Source organism: Benincasa hispida, chromosome 1 (genome assembly GCF_027475165.1).
Source record: "Benincasa hispida cultivar pf3 chromosome 1, pf3_genome.v1.1, whole genome shotgun sequence".
Lineage (NCBI taxonomy): Eukaryota > Viridiplantae > Streptophyta > Magnoliopsida > Cucurbitales > Cucurbitaceae > Benincasa > Benincasa hispida.
Window position 1 is genome coordinate 46354429 of NC_143478.1, and position 11918 is coordinate 46366346.

At 33.3% G+C, this 11918-nt stretch overlaps 1 protein-coding gene across 1 annotated transcript; it reads left to right on the forward strand.

Moving 5' to 3' along the window:
- Positions 1-6258: 6258 nt before the first annotated feature.
- Positions 6259-11575, forward strand: LOC150038492 (glutathione S-transferase DHAR3, chloroplastic-like). The gene is made up of 6 exons (XM_090315959.1): positions 6259-6787; positions 7674-7764; positions 7977-8120; positions 9371-9488; positions 10340-10480; positions 11168-11575. The coding sequence occupies exons 1-6, from the start codon at positions 6544-6546 to the stop codon at positions 11252-11254; spliced, it is 825 nt and encodes a 274-aa protein (XP_090172085.1). The 5' UTR covers positions 6259-6543; the 3' UTR covers positions 11255-11575.
- The last annotated feature ends 343 nt before the right edge of the window (positions 11576-11918 follow it).

Genomic DNA, 11918 nt, shown 5'->3' on the forward strand with positions numbered 1-11918 from the left:
ATCACAATTAGATGAAAGTTCATAAAATAGAATTGAAAATGTGGAAGAGTTAAGGTTCTGATGATGCTAGATTAAATTTTAACCAAATTTGACACTAAAGTAAACTAAATTCACACAGACAAAAAGGATTAAGCCATAGTTCCCTGCAAATCAAAGCTAATAATAAGTACCCAAAACTCCAAATGAAAATTTTCATCAACAGAATCAAATCGTAGAGGAATATAAGAAATTAAAAGGGTGAATAAAACTTACAAATCAGAAAACGTAGCCGCAATGTCGACAGAAAGAACGCAGCAACTATTAGCACAATGTCGAACGTAGCCATAAGGGAGAACCATTAGCACAAACAAGAAAACGTTGAATGGATGATGAACAGATGGAATGTTGAACGAATGTCAACAGAAAGAATAGACAGCAACGATTTTGAAGGTCAAATGGATAGTGAACGGAAGGAATGTTGAATGGACATCGGCAGAAAGAACGGACGACAACGATTTTAAAGGTAACGAACGACGAACAAACAGAATGTTCAACGAACGTTGACAGAAAGAATGGACGACAACGATTTTGAAGGTCGAATGGACGGAATAATGCTTGAAGGTTGAACGGATGGAAAATGCTTGAAGGTTGACTGAAATATCGCAGGCTGCAAGAGAATGAATGGAAAGGAAAAGACAATCTAAGGCATTTAACCATTTTACTTCTTTAAAATTATAAGTTAATTATTCTTGATATTTTATTAGTGTCAAGTAAGAGCTTATTATACTTGACACAAAAAACGTGTCAAGTTAGGGTTCGCGTGAAAAGATCCGAAACATTTTGTCAATCTTCGCTTTTTAAACCTTTTACTTGACATTTTCTTTTCTAAAAGGTCATTACTTGATATTTTTTTTTTCCAAAGAAACATTAAGTAATTAAAACTACAAGTATCAAGTAATATAGATTTTGTAGTAGTGGAATCTTGTAGTAGGATATTTTCTGGTTTTAGACTTTTCTTTACTATGTATTTTCCAATTTATCCACTTAAATTCTAGCACTATTTTAGCTTCTTTATCTTGTATTTTTCTTTATCATCTATCTTACTGTTTTCTCTAATTTACAAGTTTCCTTTTAATTTCTAGTTTTGTACTTTCTTCCCATTAATTAGTACAAGCTTTTCATTGATACTAGTTAAAAGATATGTACAATGCACATGAAAGCTCATTGTTTTAATCGGAAAAAAAAAAAAAAAAAAAGTGGTGTAGAAAACTCAAATATTTCTTGTTTTATATATAAGCTCATTTAGATTGAATATGAAATATGTTGCATGTGGTTTAAGAATATCAAAACACGTGATTTTATAAGGTAGAATTTAAAATTTAAATGAAGATGTTTTATGTTAAATTCAAATGGTATACTTGACATGAAATTAAAACATAATGAAAGAAATAAAAATGATAAAGAGAACACAGGGATGATTAAAACTAAAATACATGGAATACAATTGAAATAGAAATTGTAAAGTGAAATTGACAAAGAAGGACATAATTTGATAATCTATTACCTCAAAAAAAATTCGTTGGTCTTCTTTGAGGAGATTGATATTTTTTAAGGGAATTTTGATTATATGATAATATTTTTATAAACAATAGTTTAGGCACATCTTCATTGTGAAACCATGATATATAGATTTAGTGGCCAAAACTCCTAAAAATATTTCGTAGAACCTCAAATAGGTGTCAAATAATTTGAGTCAAAATTGTAATTGCATAAAAAGTGACATTTTATAATTGCAAGCTATGCGCATATATCATAACATGCATGCAATATCACTACATAAAGGCTCCATTTATGAGTCTCGCCACCACATTAGACAATGAACAAAAAGCTTTGTTTGATTTCTTGATCTTAAATTCAAAATTTTTATTGATGGACATAGTAGATAATCTCATTTTCAAGACCTTTTTGTAAAAGAAAAGTTGACCTATTTCAACATCTCCATCTGATGAAGAATTCCCATAGAAAATCAAGTCTCCCACTACGATCAATAGGTACCGATGATCCAACCTTTAAAGGATCATCCTCTGTTGCATTTGGAGTGAGGCATGCCTTATTCTCAACCATAGTTTGGTTCACCTGCTTGCTTGTCCTAGTTTCAAAATTTACATTTACATTTCCATCAGTTGCTCAGTGTGGAGTCCCATGAATTATTTCGGTCACATTGAATGTTCGATATCATGTTGTCTAACATAGGATTCCCATGGGTTAGTGTTGTTGTTGTTGTTTAAAGACAACTTTGCTGGTAAAGTACTCTGATATAATGTATGGAACCTCATCCTCTTGTTGTTCCATTTGAAATGATTCATTGTATTATATATCCATACTCACATGCTTATCACTCATATTATTAAATCTAATATCCTCATTTTGTTGAACTCTAGAAAGATAATCATCAAAAATGGAAAAAAGAAAAATAACATCACCATGTCGTTTCTTATATACTGTGGGAGAGCTTCATAGTCCAACTTATATTTCATCTTTATTATGATGTCAAACTCTGAAGAATTGACATTGGTAATCTCGTATATATGAATATTTAGTTCTTCATACTTCAAGGCTGAAAATTCTGAGGACATTCACCTCACAAATCATAGATGTCAAAAACTATGCACTAGCACTTATTATGACAACAAAGTAACAAACAACAATAAGACTAAAATGAACACACAGAGATTGACAACCCAATTCGGTGATAAACCGCCTACATCTTGGGAGAAAAATGCCAAGGAAAGATAATCCACTAATATTAAAAGTTAAGAAATTACAACGTAATACTTATTTGTAAAGTAACAACTTTTATATTGACACACGTAGAGCCTAGTTTAACAATCACCTAAACTCCCCCTAAATGTGAGTCACCTTCTCAAATAGACTTAAGCTTCTCCTAAGTGAATGGATATTAGTGTGGTAACACCCCAGCTCCCCTCGGTGTATAAGACTCCCTCTCTTGAAGTTATATCTTTCCTTCTATGAGTGAATAACCTTCACCAGCATGGACTTAGACTCCCCCTAAGTAAGAGAATACTTTTTTTATGAAACTCTTATTTAAGAGAACCCATGAGTGGAAGCAAGATTTTTTCAAGTCCATTGTGAAAGAATTAAATGCATTCACAAACATACAGAACAATTATGCATCTTAGAACAAATTACAGCATGCTTTCTAAATCAAATACAAAAGGAATGAGAGACATACCTTTGAAAAATACTTCTTCTGTAATTCTTTCGCTCTCATGAAGAATTGGACAGCAACCCCTCAACACAACCACTCAGCAACCTTAGTATTCTCGGAGTGAGAATCCAAGAGGTGTGGGCTCTAATTTGGTAGAGGGATGGAGGAAGGAAACGATCGAACTACACGATCAAACAAGTGGGATAAGGTTTTGTCTATTGCATAGACTAAGAATGCTTGATCATTTAGTAAATCTCGCTCTCAGAGAATTGTCTAGCCAATCGTTTAGTCTCTCGCCATATCGTTTAGTAAATCGCTAGATCGTTTAGTAAATTCATTTACACGATCGTTTAGTCTCTCACTTTACACGATCGTTTAGTCTCTTATGAAGGCTACCGTGTAATCTCTCGTGAGCAAAACGATTAGTAATATAACTTATGAAGCGACCTCCTAACAAAATGAAAACATTTTTCATTTTATCCTTCAGTTATTCAAAACTGAAAATAACCTCCCACCTTCATGGTTAATGGAGAAAATAACCAACCACAATTATCATATAATTATTTAAGTTATAAATAAATATAATAACCAACTTATCATATTATATTTATAATCTATAGTTTTAATATCACATCATATGTAATATTTAAACCATAATTCTTTTCTCCTTCATTTAATATAAATCATATTTATATCAAAATCCTCCAATTAATATATCTCATACATCAAATCAATTATATCACATATAATTGAACCAATTTAATTATATCATATATAATCAAATTTCCTCTTGTTAATTTGAACACTTCAAACTAACCCAAAAACTTCTCAACTTGAATCCATTGAGCTACCAAGGGGACCTTATAGACCTGTAGCTTGAAACTCCAACCGTACTTGAATAACTGACTAAACTCTTTAATTACGAAATCCACCATCCGTTAACTGTCATGCACCCCACTAAAGACCGACATCTACACTCTTTTCACTACAGATATATTTCTGTGTCCATTGGATATAACCAATCAACAGTACAATAACTCTTCACAGATCGCTCGTAAGTACGGTTGGGTCAATTTACTGTTTTGCCCCTATAGTTACATCTAACTCCTTAAGTATCACTGATTCCTCTAATGGACAATACATCATAGTCCTACTATAAGTGAACACCTCTCTGGCCATGAGAAAGTGTGTGGCGCCACATCATTCAAGCCCCGGAATTAGCCCTTAAAGGAGCAATCTATCTACTTACTCTGCTTCGGAGAAGGAGTGAATTCCATCTTATATAATTGAGTTCCTAGCTCCCATCAAACGAATCCCCAAAGTAGTAGGTTTGAGTCGACAATCTGGCCACTCGCACCCATGCAAATCAAAGGACCATTCTCATAAGCAAGAGTTCCCAACTCACTCAGGATTAAGGTCATGTTACCTATGGTCATCCTAGTGAAATGAAAGTCCCTGTCATGAACGACATTATATAAAGAGACTAAACATTTCGTGGTCCGGTCTTATACAAACTTCTTTGTATAGGACACCCTCGCTCGCATGTCTCCACATGAATGATCAGAATCAGACCATCTGTAGCACTTTACAACACTTGTAATATCTACAAAGCGAGTTGTATCCGTAGTCACCAGGATAAGGTTTCTCTCCTTTATCCATATACTACAGACCATTTAGGTTATCACTTAAGGCATGATTCACTTATATGTCTCCACATACATGCTTAAGTTACAACGATAACCAGAGATCTTAGTTTATTGGTTTGTGGTTAATGCAACTAAAATATCTCATATTTTATAGCAACAATGAAGAAAATATCTCATATTATTACATCACAAGCGTTTGTTCATACAAGTGTTTACAAATTACAAAATCCTACGATATTTAGGGTATCAACCCCAACACTTCTCTGTCAATGAAGTCTTAGGCTCCCCCTAAGACCAAGAACCACTTCTTACGAACAAAGTCTTAGGCTCCCCCTAAAACAAGACATCCTTCCTGAACCAAACCAATTTTTCAATGATAATGCACAACTCCAAAATCAATGAAGAACAATCCTACGCTTATTGTCACAGAACACTGCCACGACAAAACAAACTTTTTATCAAGTGTTGAACAAGAATCAACCACCTTTGCAAGAACAATTCTTGCCAATAAAAAGACATCGTGGAAAAGGAAAATATGCCACGTAAACTTTGCAGCACTCATAAAAGGAAAAAAATCTAGTTGGAAATAAAACTACGGAATTTTCCAGATAAGAAAAGAAATAATCTGCAGGAATGAAAACTTTGTGACATCATTTGTGACAACCACTGAAACAACAACCAAACCATCACACAAGAAGAATCAATATCCTTAAACAATTACACAGCCAAAACCAATATTTTAACAAAGGCTATGAGCATAAGAATTTTTGTCAAATCACCTCCAAAGTAATAACTATCATTTTTGTCACCTCGTATCAAATGAGTAGGTGTTTCTCTGTCGTCATACAACTAAAGTCATACATAAATAAGTTGAGAAAAAAACAACAAAATAAGTCAAGTTTCTCTCACTCTATCGCTCTCTCTCATTGTCTCGCCCTATCGCTCTCTCTCACTATCTTTCACTATTGCTCTGTCGCTCTTTGTTTTCGATTGTATAAAACTATCAGCATGTAACTATCAAATTACTGCTAATTGCTTTACTGTTCAACCACACTACACAAAGAACCAATGTTACATTCGATTACCATTAAATAATGTTCTCTATGCACCTAGTTGCAGCTTCAAAACCCTAAAACACCATGGAAGGAAACAACTTTGAAGAAAATATTGTTACAACCAAAATTTTGGGGTTTAAAGCAAAGATTTTTAAATAGATAGGGTCTGATTCACAGTTACGATTGTTAGATGAAATTGACATAATTTGCGCATACGTACATTGACATGATTATCATGTAAAGAATAAACAAAACAATAGGAGCGAGAATCCGAAATAACGAGTGAGATTGGACAGTCAAGAGTGAGAGCAAGACAACCAATAAGATAATTGGAATGGTCCATAATGTCAAGAGAAAGCAAATTGTCATTATTTTTTAAAACAAATGGGGCAAATACGAATTTGGGACAAAAATTGAGCCATCCTGCAATTTCCCCAAAATTGTTTTCTCACTTTGGAGGCAAAGAATCGTTCGTGTACATTTTCCAACGGCATCCATTCGCCATTTGTTCTATCGCGGAAACACAAACCTCATCTCCAACCCAAAAACCCCCTTCTTTCTATCACACGATCACTAGCAAATCCGTCTCCATTGCAAGAATTCAAAGATAAGAAAGAACTAGAACTTCACTCCAATGGCGACGCTAATGTCGGGCTCCAGAATTCAACCAGCAGCTTCTGTTCTTTCCTCCTCCATCAAGCGCCATATGGGTTTTAATTCCCACCTTCGTTCCAATTGCTCGCTTTATCCTTTTCACCATTCTTCATTCTCCTTCAGGCGCTCTGGACCTAGACGATCTCTCTCTGTTTCCATGTCCGTTACCCCTCTTGAAGCCTGCGTCAAAGCTTCCATTACCGTACCCAACAAGCTCGGCGACTGTAATTTCTTCTCTTCATTTCTTGTCTTTTCTGCTCTATGTTTTTGTGTTAAGTAAGATCAAGTTAGCTTCCTAAAAGTTTGTTGGTTTTCTTTATTTCCTGGTTGGAATTAATGTGTGTTTTCAGAAATGACGATAATATGGTGGAATGCCTTTCACAGAACGTGAGAATTGTCGAATTTTCTACGCATTTAACATCAGTTGGTCCTTTTAGAACCATGTGAGTGTGACATTGATTGAAACCAGAGAAATATATTCCTCGCGAAGGGAAGGGCGAAAGATAATTTTCAAGTTATTTGAGTTGCTTGAACCCTCTCACTTGTTTGAGAGTGATTTTGAAATGGTTAAAATCACTCCAAAGTTTGCTTTTAATCCTTCAAAATCAATTTTGATGGTATGAATATCACTTTAAAAATGTGAACATTAAATTAATTTTGAAAGTCTAGAGTGAACTTAGCTCAATGATAATTGACATGCACTCCTTCCCTTAAGGTCGGAGATTCAATCACCCATCCTCAAGTTGTTGTATTAGAAAAATTGATTTTGAAGGATTAAAGAAAGACATGTTTGGGAATGATTCTAAATATGACAAAAGTGACTATCTTCATCTAATCAATTTAAAAAATAAGCAATTTCATTAGAATAAGCAATTTCAAAAATCACTCCCAACCATAATCAAGCCTAAACCAACCAAACTTTTTCAAGGCCCATCTTCATCTCTTCACTTATAACCAAGTTCTTGACTATGGCGAATTACCCCATAATACCCTAATAACATTTCTTATTCTAATGACAATCCTAGCAGTCATACGTGAAGCGCATGAGTTTGATGTATTAGTATATGACCTAATTTGGTCTTAGTTATGAAATATTTCCATTCTTTGCAGGCCCTTTTTGTCAAAGGGTATTACTGACTTTGGAGGAAAAACATCTACCCTATGACTTAAAGTTGGTAGACCTGTCGAACAAGCCAGAATGGTGATTCTCTAATTTGATCTCTCTCTTTGTGAAAAAATAGTTTTTGTATAAATAGTTTGATATGAATCATTTGATATACTAGAAATCTTTTTTTTTTTTTTTTTTTTATAAACAGAGGAAGTTCTAAATTTATGCCTTTCAAGTGTGCAAGTCTTTGAACTTCTTATCTGATTGTCTGTTTCTCTTATTTGAATTACTTTGTTTGAGTCCAGGTTCTTAAGAATAAATTCAGAGGGCAAAGTTCCTGTTGTTAAATTTGATGAGCAGTGGGTTGCAGATTCAGATGTTATAACACAAACACTGGAAGAGAAGTATCCAAATCCACCTTTAGCAACCCCTCCTGACAAATCTTCAGTGTATGTTCTATGTTCTATAATTGCTTCAATTTTGAAATTTTCTAGTGGTTGTAAGTTCTTTTTTTTTTTTTTTTTCTCTAAACAGAAACAATCCTCTTCATTGAAATAATGAAATAAGACTAATGCTCAAAATACAATAATGGAGACGAAACAGAAATAACCAACAAGAGATGAAATCAAGTACAATGCAAACACTTAGCAATAGAATACAGGCTAACTAAAGAAGAAGAATAAACAAAGCACGCATCTTTAACAATGACATGAATTGAATAGTCTATAAAAGATTGGAAAGAGAACACCAAGGGAAGGAATTGTAAGTTCAGTTATATGACAGAATTATACTAATAGTTTAACTTGTGAGCGTTCAATGTGTATGCTATATACCATCCAAACATGTTCATCAACATATAAACTGGTGTTCATATTATAGTTCTGTAAGGTTAATGTGAGATTTTGATGATACTTTGTAAGCTGCAACATTCAAACAAAATAAAAAAGAAAACAAAATCTTTAAGACACCATTTGATAACCATTTGAGTTTTGAAAATTGTGTTTATTTTCTCACAATTCCATGACCATGGTTTTCATCTTTCCAAATAAACATTTGAATTCTTAACCAAATTCGCAAAAGTAAGTTTTTAAAATTTACTTTTTTTAGTTTTCAAAACTTGACTTGGATTTTGAAAACACCTTCAAAAAGTAGACTTCAAAACAAAGTAACACATAGATAGAAGTAGTGTTAGCAAGCTTAATTTTAAAAGACAAATGGTTATCAAACGAGACATATATCTTACATTTTCACGTGTTTTCTTTTTTTGTTGATTATCAGTTTGAAAAATAAAAGAAAATACAACTTTACTTTCAAAACAGTGTTTCAAGGATGAAGCAACAGCAAATAATACTGTATTATCAAAGAGAAGTCGTGTTTTAATTATAAAGGAACAGAAAACAGTCTTTGAAAGTAAGAATCTTCAAATATGACATGAGGCTGAAAGCCTCTATGTATGTTTTTTTAAATGAAAAAGAATTTCTTTATTCACAGATTTGAGTTGAATGAGAGTTTTTCGAAGATTCGATTTCTCCTTTTGGCATCTCATATTTCCTTGTCTTTGGTTAGTGTGTGGAATTTATTCAATAACTGTTTAATACAAAGATGAGAATTTTGTTCATGATATGTTTTATATTTCATCTCCAAATTTATCAAATAATTAATATATTTACTGGCTGCTATTATAATATTTTTCCTACAGAGGATCAAAGATATTCTCCACATTTATTGCTTTTCTAAAGAGCAAGGATCCTGATGATGGAACAGAACAAGCATTGCTTAGCGAGCTAAGTTCTTTCAGTGATCACATCAAAGAGAATGTAAGACCTTTTTTTTTCTGTATCTTTCTTTTTAAATCAAATATCATACCATACTGAGGATGAACACAAAGAATGATTCACAGAATGTTAACTGCATTCTTAGTAAATAATCTGTACTAAATTTTATCCCCATATATTTGGTTAAAGAGGAAACATAAAGTGCTAAATGCATTCATCATTATCTCACATCACCACTGGCAGGCTCTGGGACATGTGGAAGTGTCTCTAATTTGAATAACTTGGATCATCACCTCTTGAGATCCCTCTTAAGCCGTAATTCTCTGACCAAAGTATTTCTTTCCTTCATTCCCCTCACCCTCTATTTATAACCAATGAGCATCACAAACTCCCTAGTAAATCACTAGTATACCCTTAATACTCTAAGAAGTAATAACACCCTAATAGCATTCCTATTAGTTGAATATGCCTCCATATAAATTAAATAACAACTTACTCTTTAATTTTTGTTATCAATGTTTTCTTAAGCTTTGGTAATAGAAATAGTAATGGGCTAAATTAACCATTTGTGGTGTAGTGGCATTGAATACATAGAAGAGTTTTATATTATTGAAAAACGTGGCAAATGAGTAATTATTCTTCTCATGATCCATACAGACTTGAAGCATGCGTTTTCATATAGGTTTAAGCCTTGTGTGATCCAAAAAGCTTGTAAGACTCGAGGTTAAAAATGAGAGTCTATCTTGAAGGTGCGCCTCAAGGTGCAAGCTTCAAAAATCTTTTAAAACAGTGTCATTACCAATCTCTCCCCAGCACGAGTGGTGATGCATGAAAATAAGTAAATATCATATGCTCTTTTCTAACTTACCATTTTATCTCTCTCTTTTGAAAAGGGTCCTTTTATCAATGGAAAAGAGATTTCTGCTGCAGACCTGTCACTTGGTCCAAAGTTGTACCATCTAGAAATAGCATTGGGTCACTATAAGAACTGGTCTGTTCCAGACAGTCTACCTTACGTTAAGTCTTACATGAAGGTACAACTGAACTTTTAGCTTAACTGTGATTCGTGGCCCATGATTTTCATCATGCTTAAAGCTTTTGACAACTGTTGTTTAGAGCCATTTTTATAAGCTAATCGGAACACATTTTAAAATACAATGTAACGATGCACTTGAAAGTTGAAACAACTATTCATCCACCCATGTTGTTCAAAGAATGAAAACTTCGACTGTTGTCAAAGTAAGAGAACTAAGTTTTCAACGAAATAGTTTTCTAAAGACAGTGCAAAAGTCTTTAAACACAACACCATAGTGGGACCATAGTTTCTATTAGATATGCTGTAATTCATTATGAAACTGCATATTTGAGATGTTGCCTTCACTAGCATTTAGAACAGGACCTGTATACACATTATCCAAAAATTTTACAACTACTGAGGACTGAATTCTAGTTTGTAGCTTCATGTTTATTGAATAGTTGTGTCTAACAGCCTGCAATATGATATTGGAATGTGTAAGATTGAAGTTCAAATCTTTTCATCCCACTTTACTTCATGGAATCATAATTGAATAGAAAGCTTAGGACTGAAGTGGAAATACCTTAACGTTTGGATTAACTTACAATATTATCGTTGAATCTGTTTCTTAATGTAACTGAAGCTTTACTCATTTGTTTTATTGCTGGCTTCAATGTCTTAATTATGATTGCTGACATTGTATCAGAGCATATTTTCAAGAGAATCATTTGCAAAAACTCGTGCCCTGCCTGAGGATGTCATTGCTGGTTGGCGTCCGAAGGTCTTTGGTTAAAATATTTTCTAGGCTGCTGAATCGTTTGGCATGAGATTCCACTACCTCTACATCTCTTTAAGGGCAGGCGCTGTAGTCATTAAAATTTCTAACAGATATGATGCAATGAGCGTTTTTTCTCCTGCTTCTAGTCTCACTCAAAGCTGTTTAGTAGGAAATGTTTAGTACATTATGCTTATGTCCAATACATCTTGTAAATTTAACTTTTCTATGAAAGGAAGTCACTCAAAGGGCAAGTACTATCCCATGTAATATGAATTTATAAATTGTGATTGTTTGTTCGTTCTTTATTTATTTAGTTTTTTTGTATCGTTGTTCTAATATAGCTTGAACGTTTTATTTGTGTAATGCCTATCTTGGTTTAATAACAAATCGATCTTTAACATAACTTAAACATAAATAATCACACATTATTTGACTTTTTGCACAAATAAATAGTTAATTCCCTATAAATGAAACGATCATCTCCAAAATTGATACTTAATGAAGGAGGAACAAACCATGGCAAATGCCAATTCAATCATCACTAAAGCCCTGGCTTGTGTTGAAATTTGAAGTATTTCAATTTTTCCATGTACCATTATTTGAAGAATCCATATTTTTAATAGAAGTTTGAATTGGTTGTAATGTATTCAAAATACTTAGCACCCCTCCCCCAACAACT